At 38.7% G+C, this 25540-nt stretch overlaps 1 protein-coding gene across 19 annotated transcripts in view; it reads left to right on the top strand.

Annotated features, from left to right (window-relative positions):
• HDAC9 (histone deacetylase 9) overlaps positions 1-25540 on the top strand; it is an 861568-nt gene that overhangs the window by 606475 nt on the left and 229553 nt on the right. For all 19 annotated transcript variants that reach the window (XM_084791695.1, XM_084791697.1, XM_084791698.1 and 16 more), the window contains 3 exons: positions 3286-3419; positions 17268-17388; positions 22325-22374. In XM_084791695.1, the coding sequence (XP_084647821.1) occupies positions 3286-3419; positions 17268-17388; positions 22325-22374 (305 nt within the window). The remainder of the gene's footprint in view (positions 1-3285; positions 3420-17267; positions 17389-22324; positions 22375-25540) is intronic.

A 25540-nucleotide genomic window follows, 5' to 3' on the forward strand; every position in this document is an offset into this window, starting at 1 on the left:
TTCCTACCTCTTTTCTGGTCGTTTTACCATCTTCCGTTTGGTTTATTTAAGAATGTTCATTTGTGTTTCATTTCATCTAAATGAAAACTGAAATTATACAAAATGTTTTATACAAATGTAAAATGAGGAAAAATAAATGCTTTTTGGCTGAAAAGATAAAATGTATAAAATCAAGGGCAGTTTATCACTGACAGTCACACAAATAGCAAGAGTCCAAGCAGATCTACTGGCTGAATCCTTCAAGGAAAATTGTGTCACAGAAATGCCAACGTACAGCTTGAGTCCACTCATATGCTTTTCACTCATTCATTTCAGCATGCTCTGGAGGAGCTCCTCCACTCCGAACAATGCTGCTGAAACTGAGAATTTAAAAGTTTAATAATATAACCATAGACTTTCCATATAGCTTACCAAATAAAAAAGAACACATAAGATTAACAAATATGTCCTTACGTAATTTTCATCAGGACTCTGAAGGACCCATTAGATCATGGAGAGAGCTAAGAGGCCAGACACACCGGTACAATAGATTTGATTTACAGATCTCAGACATTGTTTTGGGGGGTAGGTGGCATTTAAAACTGAGCCTTCAAGGATGAAATGGAATGATCTGGCTGAGAGTTGGAGGTAGGCAGATGAGGAAGGACTTTGAGCATAGAGGTAGCAGCATGTAGGAAGATCTCAAGCTGGTAGGTTATGACCTTTTAGAGGAATGTAATAAAAGCCTTTCTTGTAGAAACAGAAACCTAAGAGAGGCGTGTGAAAAGAAAACTACAGAGGAGAGAAGGGACTTATCTGTGCTGTATTTATGGAATGTCATTCCCATCACCGAGCGCAAGTTTGTGAACAAAGTAGCTAGTATGACGTGGCAAGTGAAACCTACGGGAAGTCCAGTAGCTGGTTACTGGTTATCTCAGAAGTCCGAATTAGACAGAAGAGTCCTTTGGATTATGTATGGTTTGAGCCAAGCAGATAAGAAGTGAGTGATTCAAGATCTGTTTTGGAGGAAAAACAGATACAGCTTTGTAGTCTAGGAAATATCAAGAGGACAGCAAGGTTTCTGGTGTGAGCAGAAGTCCCTTGTAAAAATGAAGAGCATGGAGTGTGGTTTAAAGTCAAGAATTAGAGGCATTAGCACTTAGGAAAACCAGGAGCCATTCAAGAGGAGCTTTGGGCATTCTGATAGATAAGTGTGTGGGTCTGCAGCCAGGAAGAGAAAGAGAGAGAGAGAGAGAGAGAGAGAGAGAGAGAGAGAGAGAGAGAGAGAGAGAGAGAGGGAGGGAGAGACTGAGAACATCTTGAGATCAGGAGCAGGCAAAAGGGTGGGGTTTGAAGCCAGTGAGTCTTATGAATGGATATTACTTGGAACAATGATACAGTATTTTCTGACAGACATAATTTTTACCACATGGTTTCAAAATGCAGATGTCATTCTTGTGCTTTTAGTACGCTCCAGGGAAAACCCTTCCCATCTTCAGTAACATTTCTCTAACATGATAGTGCAGGTCACAGGGAAATTGAAATTCAAGTCAACTTATGATAACGAACCAATGGCTGGCATTTATAGGTTACTGAGTAGTGTTTGGTATTGTTCTTTAGTTTCTTATTACATGTCCTTGATCTCCCATCACCTGAAAAATGCACTGGAGTGGTCACATGTTGGGAGGTATTTGAACAGCTAAACAATATCTTCTGATAGTTTTGTAAATGGCGTTATCCTCTGCCCCGCCATAAGCCTTTATTATGTTCCACTAATAAACTTTTTCAACAAATGTTTGTAATTTTTCCCATTATGGGGTATATATAACTAAGACATCGTGTATACTAACTCCTGATGCTAAATTTTATCATGTATGAACTCTAGAGTGAAGGCATTTATAATTGGTACCCATTTTTTTAAAAACCCTATTTAAGAATCTCACATAAGATCCAGAGTTGGCATTTCATGGCTTGGGATTGATTTGACTTGCATCGCTTTGGACTTGACCTAACTAGGTTCTATGAGGGAATGTAGAAAGGACAGACACACAGACACACAGACACACTTATAAATATACTGGGGTTGGGTGGGCTATGTGCTCTGGTAGGGATGCCCAGAAAGTCAGTAAATATGTTATATAGAACTGAGAGAGGAGAAAGGTTTTTTGTATACTGCTGAAACAGGAAGTGGGTTTATTCTGTAGAGATGAATGAAGAGGTGCCTAGTTAACGTTAGTAGGATGACTCTGCAGGTAGATTGTAGTCATCGTGAGGAGGATAGGACTGGTAGTTTCTGCAAAGTCACACTCAAGGTGAGGAAGCTGCAGCTATCCTGTCTGCACATACCGGGTATAGCTAAAGGCTAACCTTTTGTCAATAGCAGTGCTTGGGCCAGCCTTGACATTCAATGAGTCTGTTGCATCAGTACCTTTGACATGGCTGTGCTCGTGCCAATAACACACATTCCATCAGGACTTCATCTGCTCCACACTGGCATTACTGGTTAAAATGCTGAGGGGCACATGATAGGAGTAAAGCCTCTTGCCAGAGTATGAGGAATCCTCCAAGTTCCAGGGTGCAGTAAACGCTGTAAGAGGAAGGCATGCCTGATAGTTTCTGTATAAACTGGTTTTAGCTACAGGCAAATCTTTTGTTACAAATATTTAGATCAAAAGGCTTTGCTGTTCTTCTGAGTCTGATGTGGGGAAGGCAGTGTCATTCCCGAGCATCTAAAGCACTAGGGTCCTTGACATGGCTGTGCTCAGGTCAACAACACAGGTTTGCTCAGGACTTTTTCTGCTCCCCACAAGGCATATTTCTTATTGCAAAGAAACTTACTGCACAACTTGGATGGCTTTGTTAAACTGACTAGGGAATACATTGGAAACTCCCCCAGTTTATCTCAAGAAATAACCCTAAAATAAAACTAATTTGCGCATACATTTCAGGATTTTAAAAACTGCTTATCTTATAACTTCACTGACAAAATTAGAGCCATAGTAAAGTGAATTAGCTGCCTCAGAGGAGTTTACAATTATTTGAATTATTTGAAATACTAATAAGACTGCATTATGTATAGATTAGAGACATGTATATATACACACATATATGTATTACTTTACATATTTATTAAGCCAAGGCTTGACGACCATTCAATCCAGGGGTAGATTTTATTTTTGTAGACACACAGGGCTAAATAGCTGTCACGTGGTCTTGAGAGCTGCTTCAAGCTAATTATTTTATCTTCTAATGCATTGTAATGCCTTGTATCACTCAACCTTTGATTGTACTCTCTTTGTCTCAAAGGAATTGCCTATGACCCTCTGATGCTGAAACACCAGTGCATCTGTGGCAATTCCACCACCCACCCCGAACACGCTGGGCGAATACAGAGCATCTGGTCACGGCTGCAAGAAACCGGGCTGCTAAATAAATGTGAGGTAATCCCGCATTGGCCACACTCTTTTACTTACTTAAATAAATCATGGAAAGAGGCTAGTATTCATCCGAGTAGTAGTAGAAAAATGTTAACCATGCAGGGCAAACATTTTGATTGATGATGTGTCAAAGTTACAAGGAGCACCAAACTTCCAATTGTCTCTGGGCTGGATGCACCACGGTAGGCTCTCCATGTTCAATGGACAGAGTGACTGGTTCATCATAGCTTCATTATATATGCTAAATACTGAGTGTGTTTTACTACAACTTTATTGTCCAGGCAGGATTGTATAATTATTGCAAATAAACATCGAAAAACAAACAAACAAACAAAAACCAAAACACCAACAACAACATTGAAAATCAAGTGAATCTGAGAAACTGTTTGCAAAGTCTTATGTACAAGTATCTGTTGCTTTGAATTATACATGCAGCTCAGTCACATGCAGTTCTGCCTATGAAATGAATAGGTTAAAGAATGACAGTTGTCACTGGGACAAGTCTCTTCTTATTGAGGTGACTAATTGATAACTTTATAACTTAGAGATAAGTTTGAATATTTTTTTTTATTTTATCAATGTTCCTTTACGCTCATGTATTTTAACTGCTGGTAAGCCCTGTGCCATCTAAATGGCTTGTTTCTTTAGGCTTTCAGGAGTTAAAAAGAAAAAGGTTAACAATTACAAAAGAGTCACGTGGAATATACAGAATCTGGAATGAATGGCTGACACCTGTTTAATTTATTTTATTCTAAATGTTTCTTTTGTCTAAATCCAGTAGCATTCTACACTTGAGTTTGAAATATTTTTGAAAAAAAATATTTTCCATATATTTTCTTGCTTGATTTTTAGCATTTCTTGATTAGAAAGTGTTTTTGCTATGTCTATATTGTATTTTAGACATGTTCCAAACACTGGCAGTATCATCTCACATGACGAATAGCATCATTGTCTTTACAGATGAACATTCCAGTGTCTTAGATTTTGGCAGTTATGCTTCTATGCGAATCTATTGTAGAACATCAGTACAGTTCTCATTTTTTTGGCCCGAGAGCACTGTTGTATTAAGAACATAGTAAAATCTCTATGTTTCAATAAACTAGTAACCATTTTAAAATGATGATGATAATAATTATTATTGCTGATTTTGTCTGTCAACCTAACACAAGTTACAGTAATCAGAGAGAAAAAAGCTTCAGTTGAAGAAATGCCTCCAGGAGATCCAGCTGTAAGGCATTTTCTCAATTAGTGATCAATAGGGGAGGGCCCAGCTCATTGTGAGTGGTGCCACCCCTGGGACAGCAGTCCTGGGTTCTATAGGAAAGCAGGCTGAGCAAGCCATAAGAAGTAAGCCATGAAATGCCAACAAGCAAGCCAGCAAGCAGCACTCCTCCATGGCTTTTGCATTAACTTCTTCCTCCAGGTTTCAGACCTTGAGTTCCAGTCTTGATTTCCTTGGACTCTAGATCCTTGGACTATGATCTAGAAGTGTAAACCAAATAAACTCTTTCCCTCCCTAATTTGCTTTTTTGGTCACAGTGTTTAGTTGCATCAGTAGAAATGTTAACCAATATAATTATTACTAATTTTATTTATGTGGATGCCTGTGCCTGCATGAGTATACACCATGAGTATGCCGATGCCAATAAAGGCCAGAAGGCATTGAATCTCCTGGGACTGGAGTTACAGGTTACTGTGAGCCACCTGTTGGGAACCAAGCCTAGGGCCTCGGTAGGAAGAGGTCTTTGATGTCACCACTGAACCAGCTCTGAACTGGCTCTTCGGCCTGAATAATAAAGAATGATATGAGTTTCAAGACATATGAAAATTTACCTGCAATGTGTATGATATATAAATTCTAAGACAATGCTTTTCAGTGTTGATTATGGTAGTCATTTAATGTTTGTGTATTATTGGTATCAATTCCAAACACATATTTGAAAACTTGCAATAACACATTCTTTTTAGCCACCCAAAATGCAGTCAACAAAATGGATGTCCAAATTCAAGTTAGTTTAAAGTGAATCTGTAGCCAGATCTTATCTACTCCAGGGCCCGAGGCAGGAGAATCACAAACTGAAGGATTGCTTTGGTTATTGAGTGAATTCAAAGCCAGGCTGGGTAACTTAGATGAAAACCTGCCTCATTATTTTAAAAGTGAAACGAGGGCTATGGACATAGATTAGTGTTAGAGCTTAATCAGTAGCATGGAGTGAGGCAGAGGAAAGACAGGAGGTGAAAACAAGAAGAAAGACAATAGCAGCAACAACAAGACAGACAGATACAGATGTGTAGACATGCAGATTCACAGACAGATGTTCTGAAACAGACATAGGACTCCCAAGGCCAAAGGCAGTTGCCTGTGTTTGCTGTGACTTAATTTTGTCTGGCCCTTCCCTTCCCTTTGGAAGTGCAAAGTTATTCAAGGCATTTTAATTTGTAAGCTTAATTAGGTGAACAATTTACCCTGTACGGTAGAACTATTAATCCTTTATCGTAAAGCAGTGCTAATTTCTGACAGTTCGTGAGCAGTTGAGGTTTGTGAAAAACCACACCAGAGCAGTGTGGACAGTGCTGTCACAAGCTTAATTGTATGTTTATGATGGAATTATTAAACATCTCTCATATTACCAGTTTCTAATTTTGATTATATGTATCCTTCACCTAAAAAAGCTCAAGGTGAAAGAAAATGAGCTGCATTTACTCCTCATTTCCTGCCCAAAGACTATTATTCATCTCTTACCATTGGCATCTGCATTATTTGGCAACGGGCTTTCATATTCTTTGCTTAATTTTAGAGTTACCTTTAAAGATTTAATGGTTTTGGACAGTGGGATTTGCAGACCAGACCTATCTTTTCTGCAAATACCCCGTGTAGAGCACATGATGTAGGAGAGTGAGATGTATTTTTGGTAGGCTGATCTTAACAGACAAATGTATTTATACCCGTGAGCCTCCCTGCCTTGTCTGTGCATCTACTAATCATGTTTTCCTGCTTCGCCATTTCTTGGTCTTTGTCAGGCAAGGCATTGTTGCTTGCATTTTTTTTCATGCAGGTTTTTGTAGCAGCTGGCTTCTTTCCAGTTGCATTGGCACTGGCTGATCATAGACTTCAGTGTGTTATTGTGTCATGGTATTCCTGAAATTTATTATCTGAAGTTACATACATATACATATACATACATACATACATACATACATACATACATACATACATATATACATACATATGCAGAATTCAGGGAGTTTGGTTCCCACTGATCTTGAATTTTTCAAGTATTGTAATATTCTTTTCTGGCCAGTTATCCCTAACATATATAACTGTATTATTTCAAACCACACAAATAAGATTTATACAACTCTGTGTGATTTTATACAAACCACAGAAAGAACTGACACAAGCATAAAGTTAAGAAGAATGGGTAAGATTAGTTCCAGCCTAGTTAGGTAAGCAGGAGACATTCTAGTAACAGGTAATCTCTAAATTAACAACTAACACCACCATGGAAAGCTAAAGTCAGGGGGCTGGGTCTTTCTTTTGTTTGCTTGGTGTTTTGAGACTTAGTCTAGACACAAACTGTTGATCCTCTGGCGTAGTGTGGTTTTTTGAATGAGAGTTGTACCCCACAGCCTCCTGGATTTGAACACTTGATGGTCGGTGCGATGTGAGGATGTTCCATCATTGCTTAGATGGAACCTCGTTGGAGGAAGCACATCACTAGGGCGGGCTTTCAGAGTGTATTGCTTTGTCCTGTTTCCTCTTCTCTGCCTCCTGTGTATGAATGAAAATGTGATCATTCAGCTGCCTGCTCCTATGGCTGTGTTTTCTCTGACTGATACTCCTTCTCAGCCATGGTAGCCTCAGCCCCTCTGGAATTATAAGCCAAAGAAAATCCTCATTTCCCTTAAGTTGCTTTTAGTCAGTGTTTTATCACAACAGCACAACGAAAACCAAAACACGATGGCTTGGATTAACTCTTATTATAGACTAAGCATGGCTATCTTATCGAAACTTATCAATAACACACATAGACAGACCACTGTCTTTATAAAATCATAGCGTGATGCAGCCACAGGGATTTAAGTGAAGAGATGATTGACCAGATAAATATATTTATTCTTTGATTTTACACATTTCAACCTAACTTCTAAAACCATTTTTTAAAAACATGCATTTTATACACCTCAGAATGTAACATCTGTCTCTAATGATTTTTTTGAAATACTAAAAATAAAATTTTAGAATTATTAAAGTAAACAAATGTAACACTTTCTACACCTTTATCCTTAACTTCCCCTTTGCTAAATACACTCACAATAATACATGTTCTTCCTGATTTTCTTTAAGCTTTTTAAAACAAAGTTATTATTTATATGTATGTATCAATATATTATTAAACCATTTTACAATGATTCTAAGCTTTCTATCTCATACTAAACTTTTTAAAAATTTTCAATTCTGTAAAACAACAATAACAACAGAAAAAAAAAACATAGAACAACCCCCCTCCCCTATATTGTGGGATGTAGAATGTAGGACCTTCAGCTCGTTGGAAAGCAAGGAAGCTTCCTACCCTAAAGGCTTCCTAGGTATTGCTCCTGGAGCTTCTAATGGAATCAAAATAGTGAAAAAAATCTGCCTGCAAGAGTGGGTTGCAGCCATGGTGGGTGTGGCTACTTAAGTAAGGCACACTATAGATTTAACTAGAACCAAGTGCATTGTTTCTAAAGGCTTAACCTTCCTTCCCAGGTCCTAACCCATGCCAACAGGAGGATGTTAATCCTTGTGCGTTGCTTCCCCAGAGACTGAGTGCCAGGTCTACTAGGAGATTATCTGTGTCCTTAGCAATCTGAACAATGTCCTCTCAAACCACTTGTTCATACGAGACAAAATATATTCTTCTTCACAGAAAAGGATAAACGAACGCGAACATAAATGCCTTCAAGCTATGTCATCACATCCCTCCCCACTGTCTACATCATAACCTGCACTTTGGCAACACTGGTGTTTCTCCGGATCATTGCAAGTGTCCATGGTTAGAAATCAACCTGGGTTTGCAGAAAAAGATATCTTAAATGTTAATGTCAAAATCTTTTAGGGGATGTTCAAACAAAGACTGCTACTCTCCAACCCCAGTGGTCCTTAATCTGTTGGCCTGAATTAAGGGTTCAAAATCTGTTTGGCTAGCAAGTGCCAAAGTGCTCCTGCGAGTGGTCAACATGTCTTGATGACAGTGATATAGCTTGTTCACTGGTATTTATCAAGCATTTGTGTTTTCTAGACACCTCTATTAGGAAGAGACTAAGGAGAAAAGACTTGTCTTGGATCAGCAGACACTGATCAAATGTTCATATGAATACAAACAATCGCAGTCCTAACGGGCTTTAAGTCACTGGTTTTCCGTTGCTGTGATTATTAAAATTCTTGCTAATTAGGCTTGCGGTAGGGGGGAGGGCGTAGTGAGCGAGCGAGACTGTGGTTACCTGTCTCAACTGTCTTGACTGCATCAGAGTGCTCAGCGAGCAAGAAGCAGAGCAGTGATGCTATGCACTGCAATGAGGAGGGAATATCCAAGATCTGATGCTGAATAACCTTCCCTCCTTCCTGTTCTTATTCTGGTTCCATTTTGTATTAAAGTTGCAATTAACCCTGGACAAAAGACAAGGAGACTGCATCCTGCTGACAAGCAGAGTGAAGTCAGCTTTCCTTACCCCACAGACAAGGTAACTTTGTACTTAAGAAATAACAATGATATCGTAGAAAGGGCATCATTTAAAAACATTAAAAGGATTATTACTTTGCAAAAATATAGAGTGAGCTACAAAGCAGATGTTTGTTTTTGAATTAGCTAAGCTAGATTCCCCAAAAGTTGTTGCTCACTATTATATTTAACCTTGATTCTGCCTTTAATTACCTGTGCACCTTACATCACTTCACCTTGACTGGCTCTTTCATGTCCATCTGAAGGTGTTAGGTATTTGCTCAGACTGCGTCCAGCTTTGACATTGTATGAAATCAGAACTGTTGTGGAGTTCATCTGAGATGTACATTTTTGGCTCACAAGTAGATTTCTCTCCTGAGGATATTTTGGTAAACACATTGCTTTTAGTTTGTGAGCTATGGTGTGATTTGGCTCTGCTGAGCACTCCTGGTTAGCGCCAGAGAAAACATTATTCCTGATTATATTAGAACATGGTGGTCACATGGGTTAACCTCTTTTGGCAGGATGTGGCACTGTTTTTAAAAAGTTGAGGCAGTTAGTACTCCTCCATGCCAATACCATTTAATTTTCCCCCTATTGAATCATTCATACTTAAGTTAGTGATTCTCTTGGGAACAAAAAACAAAGCCAGCAACTTTTTGGGTCACCATGAAAAATGGATGCAGTGGGGTCATTTAGAGTCCTCTTCAGAAATAATCTCTCTGATTAGGTAGCCTGGTTTCCAAAGTATGTGTGCTCCTGAAGAGAAGAATGCACTCTTCAGTGGGGAAAAAAATGCAGATTAACCCATCATCTGTCAGAAATGCACTTGTAGATGTTTTTCCAGAAGCTTCTATAACTCCCAGCCCTACCAAGCCACCCACAGACATTTGCTTGCTCTCACATTTGTTTTGAGAATAATAACATCTTATAATGCTTTTGTTGGATTGCACATTATGTGGAATTTGCATTGCCTCTTTGTGACTAATATTGAATAACTTTGTTTTGCCTAATTCATAAGGAAAAAAACCCTAAGCAACACACTGTGCTGAAATGCTTTAACTCTTTTATTCAAGTGCCAACACAAAGTCATTACCACACAATCCTGGGACGCAACCAAGCTACCGTTGTGCCTTCTGGGACTTCTCAGGCAGAGACCATGTTTGGTTGGAAAATCATAAGATGCCCCAACAGCTTGGGGACAGGACCTCTCATAACACATTTTTCCTGCATACAAAGCTGAATTTTAAATACTCTTTTTTAAACCCACTAAAGGAAATATAGTTCTCTGTTGGGAAGCTTTTGAAATGCACAGGGTTTTGTTTTTTTTTTTTTTTTGACATCAGGATTGAAAGTCACTAAATACTGCTAGTTAATGGAAACCCAATTAAACTTTTGTTTTATTGAGTACTCAAACTAGATGGCAGCACATAACAGCTTACTATTTTCTTTCGTTTGCACACAAAATAATTTCTAAACATGTTTGTGCTTTGGAACCCAACTACAAAGTAACAGACTGAAACCAGGAGGCTTGTGAATTGTCTCTGAAGAATATCGTGCTTTGGAAAGAATGCAAATGACCTAGGTGTGACGTGGAAGCTGGGGGTATGGGAGACCTTGTTTCAGGAAGTGTTTGAGTATCACAGTACAGTGGGCCCAGACATATAAGCATAAAAATCACTTGCAGATTACAACAAGGGCTTTTATTATTTAGAATTTTAAGTCTTCTACAAAACTATAAGTATTAACATGGGAAAACAAAAAATGCAGAAGGAAATGAAAATATTGCTCTTCTGCATGTTCCTGGGAAACGTAGGCAGGGCTTCTTGAACAGCAGCATTGAGTCCCATTTTAAAAGTGAATAGTTATATAGCTCTTTAAAAAAACTTCAGTGTACAAACAACACAAAATATTCATTGAAAGAAACTTTTTTATATGAATGATTTCTATTAAAAACAATGTTTTAAGCCAAACCTTTAAAATTATTTATTATTAAAAATTATAACATGAAATCCTGTCTCATACAATTATGAATATTGAGCAGCTAAAGTGAGAGATCATTTTGGGCTCCCTAGCCCTTATTTTCAGGTGAGTGTAATGTTTTGAAGTTGATATGAATAAAATTAAAAGTATATGTGTATTATTTCTAAAGACTTTTATAGTAAAATGGGGGTTTCCACATCTCTGGGTTTTAGATCACTTAAAATATACTTAATTGAATTATGATTACTGAATTAAATAACATTAAGACAAGTTGAAGGCAGATAGTATTTTCATATGCCACCATTCCAAACATTGGGTAGAGTTTCTGGGAAGGACAGATAGTCCTCTCTGCCATGTGGTTCTTGACCTAGGCTGTCCTTAAGAATGCACTGCATAGTTCCAACTGCTTGGTGCCCTATTTGGACACCCTGGAAGCCCTGGACACTCAGGCAGTCAAACCTCTTAAACTTTTTCCTCCTACCCCGAGGAGCAGCCCATGACAAGAATTACAACAACACAAACTCAGCTTTTATCCCAAGCTGAAAAAGGCAGAATGAGGGAAATCGATCATATATTTAAGAATGAAAGAGCTATAGCTGCAAGAGTGTACTGGAGGTACAAAGGAGTTATTACTCAGAAGTACTGGCTGAGGATAAAGGACAGTGGCTAATAATTTGTCCGTGAGTTTTGAGTCCAATTCCAGTCCCCGCCCCAAACCAACCAACCAACCAACCAAACAACCAAACAACCAAACAACCAAACAACCCAATCCCTCATCTTATAGAAATGCATATTCGTTTTCTAAACACTCTTTTTATTACATTTAGTGTGAGTGTGTGTATGTTGTTGTTGTGGTGGTGGTGGTGGTGGTGGTGAAATGAGTAGGTTTTCTCCTTCTCCTATATGGGCCCATGGTCAGGCATGATAGCAAGTATCCTTTCCCACTGAGCCATCTCACCAGCTATGAAAAACTATTCTTTTCCTCGGTTGTAATTATACCTATAAACACTGGCTTCAGGAAGTGTTGAAGCCCTGTTGAAAATCTTCCTGAGACACTTCTCTTGCCTCAAACACAGTAACATACATTGAAATTGCATTTTCTTCCCCAAAGCAAATTCGCAAACGACAGTGAAGTGTGTTTTAAGTTTTAAATGTGTAAGTTTTATCGTTTTCACACTGACTTGTATTTTAAGGCTGAATGTAAACTTCAAAAAATAGTTGATTCAAACCTTCATTTAATGCATGAAGAAACAAAGGCCTGTGGAGACGTCTCCTGGGAAGCATTGTCACTGTATGACAGGAGAGAGTAAGTGCTGGAATTCAGGCCTCCCAAATGCAATCCAGTTTCTTTCCATGTGACCAATGGAAAGGACCAAAACCCCCCTAAGGCTGCCTTGCTTCCTAACCTCTCTCCACATCCTAAGCAAAATTCTGAAGGCTACAGGAGAACTATACGTAAGGGGCTTGAGTAGGTGAAGAGCATACATAACACAGCACACATTTTAGTGTAATACATGAACACTTGATTGCTGCCTCATAACTCTAAAAGAAGTATACGGTTGCTTGAGTAATGAGACCACATTCCATTTTGTACACGGAGAAAATTGTGTATCAAGAATAACCAATGGACCACGACTTCATTAAATGTTAGGTATGCTGCAGAAGGCAACTTTGATAATAATAAGTTACTGATACCTCCACAAACTCTAGCTGTTTGCAGCTCTGTGGATTTTTTGAAGGGGGAAAAAACCCGCACAAGCACATCCTTCTGTTTACAAACAATGGAGGAAGTCTTCTTAGAAATTGAGACACTTCAGTAGATAATCTTGCCTAATATGTCACTACTTTGAAAATGATTAAAGAAAATGGAATCCCCCTCCCCCCAGGGAAGGCAGGTACTTTGACTTGTCAAATTTAAGTTGGACATTTTCTCTTCGTTTGGAACCGCCACAGAATGAGCCCTTTCATGTCCTCAGTACTACCAAACCAATGCAATCCATCTGTTCTGCCAAATTATTCCTAGTTCCCTAACCAAAGGCACTGCTTTTTCATGCATTTTATCATGATTTTATGCCCTTTATTATATTTTACAAAAGGTTCTGATTCCTCCAGGGCCAATGAGAACTGATTAGGACACTGGCTTCAATCCAGGCTTTGAACACAGGAGAGGAAGGAATAGAACTGTTTCCTTTTTTCTCTGCTCCTTGGCAGAAAGAAATATGAATCTATACCGTGTGTGCGCTCCGTGTGTGGGTGGGTGTGGGCAGGCCCCGTTTTATCCTGTCACAGTATGACTTTGTAGATCATGTTCAGAACATTCCTTCTCTAATCATGTTGCATTAAGGGGCTTTATTTCAGAAGGACTTAGTTTCTTTAGGAAAGAACCATGGTGCATTGTGAGACTCAATAATATGGTAATTTTACATGACTTTACTCAAACTTCCAATATGAATAGAAGCTGCCTTGGGTCTGTGTTGAATCTAGCCATACTTACAATCACAGAGTCGATCCTCGGCAGGCATTGTCTCCTTCCTGGTGCTCAGTGGACACTGCCTGAAGGCAGGACACAACGTGGTAAAGGAACAGTGAACACAAGGCTTCCTCGTGGTGTTTCTTATTAGATGGATAAAAGAAAAGCTTTATGTACTTATTCCTTGGCCTACATAGGCGAAGATCCAAGGCCTATGTTTGCATACCATGGAGGATGCATTAAAAGTCCCAATGTATTCAGAATCCTTAAAACTCCATTGGGTCAGAATATCGCAGATGAGTTTGCATAGCCATCCTTCTGACCAGTTTCTCTCTGAGAATGAAAATTGGCGTTTCCCCCAAATTAAGATAAACAGAGCACTTTGTCCCATTTTGTGATTCATTATGCTCTTGACCTTTGACTCTTGAGAGCATCTTCGGGTGGGGAGGGAATGGAGAATAAAGGGCACATGCGAAATAGAAAGAGAAAGGAAGTGATTAAAAAATATCTGCATTTAAGGCTAAACAAGTGAAAAACAAAATTAAAATGAGAAGTCTTGGAGATCAGTATGAGAGGAAAGTTGATTGGGAGTAAAGTGAGGCATGATAAGAGAGGGCTAACCCAGAGCCTCACGACGGTGTTACAAAGAATACAGTTGCATCTGGGTGACTCTGAGCTCGGCTGTGAACTAAGTTCCCATCCTGAGACACAATTCTCAAAATATTCTTTCTCCAGTTTCTTCTAGAAGCGGGGGGGGGGGGGGGGGGGGGGGGGGATTTGTCGCAGGATGGTTTCCACGGCTTCTGTCTCTCTAGCAGCTAGAGAGGCAATGGTGACTATCAGGAAATCAGCTCTTTCTGGTGGGTTTGGGAGAGTATCCCTTTTTTTCTTAGAATTTATGAAGCTGTGGCAAGGTGATGGCGATTTTGGGAACCATACTGAGATCTCCAATAAGAAAACAAACAAACAAACAATAAAAAAGAGTGATTACTTCTTAATATTGTATGCAATTAATTTTCAAATGATAGGTAGGTAGGTAGGTTACATAGCTAGATATATAGATGATAGATACATAAATACATAGGTAGTTGATCCAACATTTGTGCCAAATGGGTTATCAAGATGAAAACTTATAAACAATTGTGGATTTCAGTAATGAAGCAGGAATATATTATAGAAGTGGAAACTCAAAATAAGTCATGCTGAACCGTGGAGATGGATCTTTATTGCCCCAAACGGATGAGTGTAATTCAGCAGGTGTCCTTTTATGATCTCTCATCACTTGAGTGACTGTCTACTATCATGAATCCTGAATCCTGTTAGAAATTATTGTTTGCGTGTGTGACTGGGAATTCAACTAGAATGCTATTTGAGTCGTTGAAGAATTTAAAAAAAAAAAGTAGAGGCAAACATAGAGTACATAGCATAAGAATGCATGTGACTAGCTATAAAAACATTATCGGTGATGTTTAATATTTTTACCATAAGGATAAATTCAACGTAGACCTGAAAGGATAGGGAAGACCATGGTGTGGGGTCAGGATAGTATAGTACTCAAAACTTGTGTCTATATATCAGCTATAGAATTGACATTGATAGCGTGGCCTGCATTTCTAGGCTGAGGCATGAGTTTTGCAAGCTCAAGCCCACCCTAGGCAACTCAGTAAGACCCTGTCTCAAAATATAATGTGCAAAGAGTGCTGTGTGTGAATCTGCATGTTGAGTACCTGTCTGGTATGTGGGTCTTGTGTTCACTCATGCTCTAAAGACAATAGGAATAATTACATTATTTAACGTGTTGGTGATTTGCCGTATCTACACATGTGATAGGTGTCTATGGACAGGATGCTGTTTCCTTTCTTTGTGGTCATGATGATGAAGGAAGGACTGGCTGTCATTCTAGTTTTAGATGATTCAACCACAGTTACCAGGATTTCGGTGTGTGTGGGCGAGGTCTTTCTACCCTCTGAAATCTTCTAGTAAAACTTTGTCTCTGAGCTCTTGACTTTCACCTTCCTCTTAATCAGTTTGCAGTCTACTTGTTATATTTGGTGGTTCTGGTTTGTTATAAGCATTTCCAAATCCCATGGTTACTAGTCATTCACCCACTTCTATAAGATGTTTGTTAATTGATGAGAGCTGTGTCTTATTATCAAATTTCCTTAATCTTCCACATTAGAATTATTATCTTACATAGGAATAATTTCTCTAGAGTATATCCTTAGTTTTATATAACTATAAACTGGATTACATGGAGAACTTCAATGTTATGATAAGGAAAATTTCTGAAGTATTTGCTTGTTTATTTGGGACATAAAGATGGTCTTGAGAGCCTTCTGCTCCCCATCATTTTCTCGCCCTGTGGCCCTTGCCGTTCCTCCCTAACTGTGACCTGATCATTTATTTTAATGACAAGCATAGCTCTGCCTCCTGCACAGTAAAACATGTGTGTCACCATGCAGCCATTTCTCCAGCGTGCCCTCTCAGTGAACCACACATCAACACCGACTGGCCTGCCTACAGCCTCATCACCTTACACCCAGGACACCGAGGATAGAATTGTCCTGGCTCCCAAGGAGATGTTCTTCCAAGGACTTCTAGGATCTGCAGAACCTGGCACTTCTTTCTGCCTCTGCAGCATGGATTCTTCTTGAACCTCACCAAGTTCTATGTTTCAGTGTTCACCTCCTGCTTCCGTGTGGTTATGTGTATTCTAAGTGTGGATTAATGTCATGTAGTTTTAGGAAGCACAGACGTCTTCAAAAGTGGAGATGAACTAACATCATAGTCCGGAACAACTGTTATCTGGTACATAGGTACACTACGTGAGAAATGTAACCAGGAAGACCACATGCTGGCTAATTGAGGTTTAAATTAATGTTCAATATTGACAATTATGAAGCAAAAGCTCTTTGACAAAATGAATGAATTTCCCTCCTGAGCCTGCCTATAATTATTGAGTGAGTCTAGCCTTAAGTTATCAGCACTACTTATTTTTGTTTAATTGAAAATCTGTCACTGATACTTTCATTCAATACTTTAAATGAAATATTTTAAGAGTGAAGTAGAAATCGAGGACGTATCAAATTTCGTTATATTCAAAACAAAAAAATTATTGTCAAAGTGTCCTATAAGATCCTAAGTATTGACTACAAATCTCTACACTGATTCAATACAGGCCATTGATAATCAGACCCTGAGCTATATGTATTCTTTGGGATACACTTTGAGAAACGTTGGTCTAGAGTATAGCTATCATGAAGGGCACACATGAAATAATTGTCATGTTTGTGGTACTGAAAATGTAATGCATTTGAGTTTAGTAGTGTTAATCTCACTTTTCTTCCAGCAGCATCTTCAGGTCAGTGTAACAACAGAGGGTAATAAATTTGTCTATTATATAAACAATAAGCCCTATTTATTCCGAAGCAGAAACTTTCATACTAATTTCTTTGTTATAAGTTTATTCTTATGCCAGAAAAAAAATAAGCTTCATGTCATCAGGTGCCTGTTTATCTGAATCTTGTATAAGATCATTTTCCAAATTTTATTATGGTTCTTACCAAGCAAATCTATGTCACATTCTTGCATGATGAATCTGAGCCCGTTATTAATCATCTTAAATGTGACTTGAGGTCTCATTTTCTTCTGAGTGTTGTCAGTGAAAGACTATAGGTTTCTGCTGTTTTCTTTCAGCGAATTCAAGGTCGAAAAGCCAGCCTGGAGGAAATACAGCTTGTTCATTCTGAACATCACTCACTGCTGTATGGCACCAGCCCCCTGGACGGACAGAAGCTGGACCCCAGGACACTGCTAGGTCTGTACAGGCCTCCATTCTACTGAGAACAGCACATTCCAGCACTGCCATTAGTCAATGCTGGTGTCAGCTCAAAATACTTGGCAAGCAGTGTGACAAAAAAAAAAAAAATCAGTTTTTCCAGCAGTTGCTGCCTGGAATGAGTTGTGTAAAATAGAAACCCGTGCAGATTCTGTATTAGAAAGTGACACTGCAGAGTATATAATACTTGTTTTTAAATTAACTTTGAGCAATGTTCATATGGTATGTCTTTACATGTAGAAATATGTGAGCTACCAAATTTGTTTGAGTATACCTTTAAATGGTAACATTGTAAGACATTTTCACATTCTTTATGGAAATTTCTTTTTTTCCTCCTTCCCCTTTGTTTCTATCTTTCAGTTCTTGCTTCTGAGCTCAACACACAGAGATAATAGAGTACCTGAATTAAATGGAAACTGACAGGAGATTTTAATGTAATCCATTAAATATAGGCCATACTTACGAGAATTAAATATTACAGTAAATGATGCAAGTAGAAAACTAATGATTGTAATTTGTTTCAATGTATGTTTTTCCCTAAAAATTTATCAGATTTTAAAATAAAATTTAAGCTGCAGAAGTTAAATGTGGATATTGAAACAGTAGATATTTTTGGAACATATTAGTGGCAAAACAGTAGTAGGAAATTGTATTTTATTCATAGCATCTTATAATTGAATAACAATACCTAACTTGGAAACATATGCTGAAATAATTGTATTTTACAGTTTTAACTTAAAAGAAATATTTTAAAACTTGCCTCTTTCCTTTGAAGAATTCTACTGAACCAGTCTCAAATCATCTAACTTTCTTACCTAATTCAATATTATTACAAAATTGTTTATGTTAACTTGCCCTAAGTAGTTCAGAGCAAGTAGATGGCATATGATAGGTAAGCATTGTGGGGAAACAACAAGGAGAGGGCAGCAGTTCTCCCCTGTAACTCACGCCTGGGCTTCCTAAGGAGCGGCAAGCCTCTCTAAACACATGAGCATGTGCGTTCCTATTGGGTCTGTGTCCATGCCCGTGTATAGATCAGGACAGGTGTGGCAGGTGGGGTGGGAGGGGAGACAAAAGCAGAAAGGAGAGCACAAAAATTCCTTAGTTTTTAGAAAGAATATTGCTCAAAATTGGTTAGATTAAGCAATTTATTAATACAATTAAATTTATGTATAAAATATAGAAATATAAACAGATCAAGGTAAGCATCTATAATTTAAATAATTTTCCTTGGTTCTTTTTTTTTTTTTTTTTTTTTTTTGAGTCTGTTGGTCCAGGTTGGTTTGGAACCCTTGGTCCTCCTTCCTCAGCAGAGCCTGACGTCATACCCAGTTCTTTGTTCCTTTGGAGAAAACCATACTCAGAATATACAGATGCTGTTCATAAGTGCTTTCTTTTGCTATGTATGTTAATAACTGCTCTTATTTTAACATAAATAATTCCAACCAACTAACCACAGCTCATCTATCCCAAACATTTTAATTTTCAGGATTCTATGATGCCTACATACTCAAGTATTTAAACAGATGTGTCCACTTTTTAAAAATAGGACTCAACTGCCCCCCCCCCTTTTCTTTACTGTGTCCCAAGAGTATGATTGAGCCAGTCATAAGACTAAATGCTTTGGGGTTTCATTGAAACACACACTACAATTGTTCAGACAGTAAATTCCCTAGCACCTGCCATTCGAAGGTTTAAGAACAAAGACATTTACTAATGAAGTGAAGCTTTAACTTGGACAACATGACAGTTTTGTTTACAAATTACAGTTCTCCTTCAGTGATCAAGGCAACACTTTCAGTATGTATTACCTTAGATCAGGTAGCATAGCGATGCTGCATTCTCTGAAGATGTGAGGTCAGCCACTATAATTAAGTTCGGTGATGGTTTAGAACCCCCTGAGCTTGTCTGGCCAGTGAAAAGGGCAACTGATCACCTTCAGTTCCAGCTTGCAGTAGATTGCCAGGTTCTCTTAAAAGGTTGCTTTGTATTCTTTGTAGCATTTAGATTGTTGTAGCTTGTAATTCTTTGTTTTCCAATAGACCAGAAGGATGCTGCTCTATTTGTAGAAACTCAGACTCTATATGCTTTGTCTCATTCATTCATCCCATTTTCTCCCATGCAACTTTTGGACTTCCCCAATCCTTCCCAACAATATGTGAGGAGTCACTTCTAACTCAAAATTTATACTAGACCCTTTATAATTATGTTTTGGAATTAGAAGGAAGAATTTAAACTAAAATTCAGTATGACCAGACTGACCAGCCTTTGTATCTTGAAGGACATCTATAGATTAAAAAATAATTAGATGTTAAAGGGGCTGCCCATTTATCTCTTTAGATACTCCGAACCTTGCACAATGGCACAATGACACTTTGAAAATATCATCTCCAGCAGTTTCTAGTAGACATTGTTACCTCATGGCTAGTCATAGTTCAATCCACTGAAAAGTTAATATAGAGCTGTTAAACAATAATTTCAATAAGTGAAGTAACTTAAATTTTCTTTCATAAACTAAGCTAAAATTATCAGTCATTTACTTTATTTTTATTGTTATACGACTAAATAAAATTTAAACTTCACTAAATAAATTTATTTCCCTTATTTCCTTTAACGCTTAATAATTTTAGGGTTACTTCTTTAAAATACTTTATTAAATTACAACATTTTAATTGCTCATTATTTATCAGTTCAGATATTAAAAATATTTTAAATTCACATTTCAGATATGGGTTGACCCTTGCAAAATATTCAGGGACACATGGGTAACCTTGTTAAGAATAATATTATTAACATTTTTTTGCCTTTCTGTAGTGTTGATTTCTTTGTGTGCGTGCTCACATGTTTATGTGTGCCAGTAGTTTTGTGCAATGGCTCTGTGGCCAGAAGGTAGATTGCAAGAGCCGGTTATGTTCTTCTGAGGCCTGAAGTCAGGTTACCATGCTTTGCAACCCATCACGCCATCTCTCTTTTCCTCAAGTTTTCTGTTTTGTTCTGTTTTGAAGTGTCTTTTACTGGTGCCAGTTTCCAGTTTTTAACATTATGGTGTAAACAGAAGGCTTCATGCACTCTAGGCAAGTGCTCCCTCATTGAGCTATACCCTCGGGTTTGGTTTGGTTTTATTGAGGGGGGCAATCTGTCTACCTAGTTAGATGTTTGCATTTATGCATGCATTTTCTTTACCGTTTTCCATGTCAGTTATTACATTAAAAAGAATAAGCTTATAAAATTTATCATTTTCAAAATAAGCTTTTTTTTTCCCAGCAGCAGTACAGGCTCTTTAGACTTGCACTCAGATATGTAAAACTAAAAAAAAAAAAAAAAAAAAAAAAAAAAGCAACAAAACAAAAAACCCAGTTTTCAATTTTAATTGGCATTTCATTGATCATCAGCACAACATAGGTAAAGTGGAAGTTTGTATCTGATTCCAATGATGATAAGCACACTACCTTAATTAAATAATCACAATTAATATTTCAGTATATATGTTAAATATGACATTATTTGTATTTACATCATTAGATCCCATAAATGATATTATCCTTCTTATTGCATTACATATTTTTTTTAATTGCTAAAACGAGAGAGACCTATGATGTTCTTGATCTTACATCTTAGGTAGCTTGAGATACCTATACCATGATACATGTAAATATACATACATGTTTTTAGGGTATAAAAATAAGACTATGTTCTTGGGCTGGGGAAGTGGCTCAGTGATTAAGAGCATTAATGGCAGTGCATATTTTCCTAAACCTTGTGGCTTAAACATTTCATACTGGAAAATATACTCACTTGACAGTTGAGTTACTTTCCATGAATTGCACTTTTTTAAATGATAACGAACAGCATTGGCTACTTTTGCAGAGACTCCAGTTTAGATTCCCAGCACCCACATGGTGTGTCGTAACCACCTGTAACTCCAGCTCCAGGGGAGCTGGTGCCTTTTGATGTGTTCTGTGGGCACCAAGCACACACATGGTGCCCACACAAATGTTCTGCCCAAACACATACACATAAAATAATAAAGTAACTAATAAAAAGATCCTAAGACTGTACAGTTGAGAAAATATTTTGTATTTGAACATGTTAATGGCAGTACCTATTTTTATAAATATAAACCTTGTGGTTTGGACTATCATATTGGAAAATATACTCAGTTGACAGTTGAGTTACTTTCCATGAATTGCAATTTTTTACATGATAATGAACAGTATTGCTGTATTAGTTTTAAAGTTCTTTTGATCTTGTTGTGGTGGTTCAGTACCTTAGAGGCTGGGACAAGTGGACTGCTTTGAGTTTATGGGCAGCTTGGGCTACAGAGTGAGTTGAGGGGCAGAGAGCAACACAGAATGAAGTTCTGTCTCAAAACAAAACAAGGAATTCAGTTTCTTTCCAAACTACCTGCAGGTGAGGTAGTGATGGGCAGGTGGAAGACACATCCCACCCTGCGTTTGTGTAATTCAGAACTCATGACTACCCACTCAGCACAGGCTTAGGCAAGAGAGGAACTTCAGCGACTGCAAGTCAAGCACTCCGTAATCTTGGGAGGGTGTGCGGAACCACTGCAGGGAAAGGAGTAGGGAGAAGTTTTGGTCAAGGGCCTTCACTTTGGACTGCAAAAGGCCCCTCAGGAGTCATGAACTAAAGCATTTTTTGTACCACAAACAAAACTTGTTCATGTGAGGTGACTAATCCTATGTGTGCTCCTTTTTCCTATTTATTTTCTTTGCTTTGAGTTTGTACTTTATAGAAACAAGCAGTATATTCTGAAAATTAATTCCAGTTGGTCTAAGTTTTATGTAGTTTTCTAATAAGTGAAGTAATGACTACATGTGGCATATGCTTATAAAGACCCAAAATGTAAGAACCAAATATTCATGGTATTTATGTCTCCTGTCTTCCTACTATGCAGGTGATGATTCTCGAAAGTTCTTTTCCTCATTACCTTGTGGTGGACTTGGGGTAAGTATGAATTTCTTTCTTTCTTTCTTTCTTTCTTTCTTTTTTCTTTCATCACTTTACACCCTGATCCCAGCCCCCTCCCCCCACTCCTCCCTCTCCTTATTTTCAAAGAAAGGGAAGTCCCCAAGGGATACCAGCCCACTCTGGTACCTCTCCTCTCCCATTGAGGCCTGACAAGAAAACCCAGCTAGGGGAAAGGGACCCAAAGGCAGGCAACAGAGTCAGAAAGGGCTCCTAATCCCAGTGTTAGGGGACCCACACTGACCAGGCTTCACATCTGCTATATATGTGTAAGGGGTCTAAGTCCTGCCCTTGCACGCTCTGTGGTTGTTGGTTCAGTCTCTGTGAGCCCCCATGGGCCCAGGTTAGTTCCTCTATAGGTCTTCTTGAGGGTGCTTGACTTTTCCAGTACCCATCATTCCTTTGACTCTTCCACAAAAGTCCTCAAGCTTGGCCTATCATTTGTCCGTGGGTCTCTGCCTCCGTTTCCATCAGCGGCTGGGTGAAGAAAGCTATCAAAGAGCCCTACTTACTGCTTTCGTTATTTTTTTAAATATATTTTATTAATTTATTCATATTACATCTCAATTGTTATCCCATCCCTTGTATCCTCCCATTCCTCCCTCCCTCTCATTTTCCCTTACTCCCCTCCCCTATGATTGTAACTGAGGGGGACTTCCTCCCTCTGTATATGCTCATAGGGTATCAAGTCTGTTCTTTGTAGCCTGCTATCCTTCCTCTGAGTGCCACCAGGCCTCTGCTTTTAAATGATACAAACGTACAAAAATCTCCCTTGATTTATCTTTGGAGTTGTATTGACGATTGCCTTTCAGAAAGGACTGTGTGGCCCACTACGCTTAATGCTAAGTCTGAAACTGCCTACTCAAAACAGATTTACACATCCCGAAATGATGACAACACAGAACTATGCCAAGTGTGAGGCCTTTCCATTCAAGTTCTGTGATAAGGAACTCATTTCTTGAATTCAACATTGTTAGGCTTTTGTGTGGCTGGAGGAAGGTTTCTAGGAGATATTTTTAAGTAATTCTGCAGTAGAACTCTGTTTTCCATAGAGTGTCTCCAGCCGTTGTATAACTGGTGAAAACAGAACAGACTACATGCACAAAGTGCTTTGCATTATAGGACACATTATGAAGCCCTTGAGATTGTTTTTGCCTTCAATAATTAACAAAGCCTTTTGACTCAGAATACGTATATCACATTTCAAGGACAGATTTGTTCAGATCCAAAATCATATGAAGAAAGATGTCTATGTTTTTGTAGATGCTTAAGACAAACCCAATATCCTGAAATCTATTTAAAGTTAACACTTACCAGTAACAAACCTTTGTTCTGTAGCATAACTCTAGGTATGTTTCCACAGACTAAGGCATTTAAATCAAGTAAAATTTGTGGATTTTGAAGAGAGAACAAACATCAGGTTTTTGACAATTCTTTGTTATGACTAAGTCTTACATAGAAAATTTCCATATATTTCTGTTCATCTTATCATTTTAATGGTGCCTAACTTAGAAACGTGCTGTTCTCTGATCTTGCCTCTCTGGAATTAAAATACCAGCACTAACCAATGTCTATTTGGAGTGGGTACTTTATCACAATTGACGTCTGAGAAGCCAGCAAAATGTGCACAGATTGTACATGGATGTTGTCCCTGCGTCTGTGTCTATGCATACCATACATGCCTAGTGCCCTAAAAGGTCAAACGAAGGCATCAGATCACCTGAAACTGGAGTTACACATAGTTTTTGTGAGCCACCATGTGGGTGCTGGGAACTGACCCATGGTCCTCAGGAAGAGTAGCAGGTGCTCTTAATCACACACAACCCTGGAGCCCATAAACAGTCGTCTTTACTAACACCGTTTGTGGCAGGTGGGAAATGGAATCTCTAGGTAAGTGGCATGAAGTTTTCAAAATCACACAGCCTGTGGCGAAGGGCTGGAAGAAGCGATGTGCACACTCACATTTAGACTCTGTGAAGCAGCTTTGCAACTCCTTCCGTGGGCTTCATCGTTACCAGATGGCCTCTGACACTCCTCCATCCCCCCAGCCTCACAGTGCCTGCTATGGCCCCTTCTCTGCCGCTCACTAGTGACTTTAGCTGTTTGATCCTTGACACAAAACAGGCATCATCCCGCTTTAGTCCTGGCTGGTCAGAGCAAAAACCCTGTGGTGCTGGGCGCTTGCTGGATCATTCTAAAAAGCAGAGGATACATGACTTTCGAAATGGTTTTCATTGCCTTTGCCAGTATGTTGTAATATCCCAAGTGGCTGTTTTAGGAGAAAGAGGGCTTACCTGCAAATGGGGAAAAGCTGAAACAAAGCTATTTCACAAGTACTATGGTGGGAACAAAATCAAAGCTATTAAAAGAATGGTGCTCAGTGAAACCTACTCCTGTGCATGTACATTTAATTCATGGCGCATCGCTTAGTTACACATGGCTCCTTGAGACTACTCATCAAAATACAATCTGGGATGTACTGAGGCTCACTGTCCCTCCGTACCCCTCCAGCCTATACCAAATTAACTTAATTTTAATCTTCAGCGAGAATGACTTCAGTACCTAAAGAGTGGATGATGGCTACTTTGGCTGGCTCTGAATCCCCAATATGGAGTACACCAGGAGCCACAGAATACCTTCCTGTTTCTATCCCAGACATAACCCTGACTGGGGTGGTCCCTGCAGAGATGATGAATAATGTTCCTATGGGCAGAGGGACAATGAGACATGGGTGAGGTGGCCCTGTTAACCCTAGAGAAGGTTGGAGAGGGCTTGAGAGAGACACTGCTTCGGTATAGGCCCTGGAAAATGTGTGTGTGTGTGTGTGTGTGTGTGTGTGTGTGTGTGTGTGTGTGTGTGTATGTGTATGTGTGCCTACATGTGCATGCACACATGCATGTGCAGGCACAAATGCACGTGTAGACATGTGCACACATACAGCAGGGCCAAGCTTTTAAGTTTTTGATGTTATGACAAAGTTATATGATTCAGTGCTTTTGTCTGTTTGTGAAATTAAATTTAAATATTGTCTGTTATTTGTGTGTCTGTGGGGTGGGAGGGTTTCAAGACAGGATTGTGGAAGTCGAGAACAACTTTGGGCACTTAAATCTCTCCTTTCACCATGAATTCTGGAAACCGAATTTAG

The sequence above is a fragment of the Acomys minous genome (assembly GCF_964271855.1).
Source record: "Acomys minous genome assembly, chromosome: 8".
NCBI lineage: Eukaryota > Metazoa > Chordata > Mammalia > Rodentia > Muridae > Acomys > Acomys minous.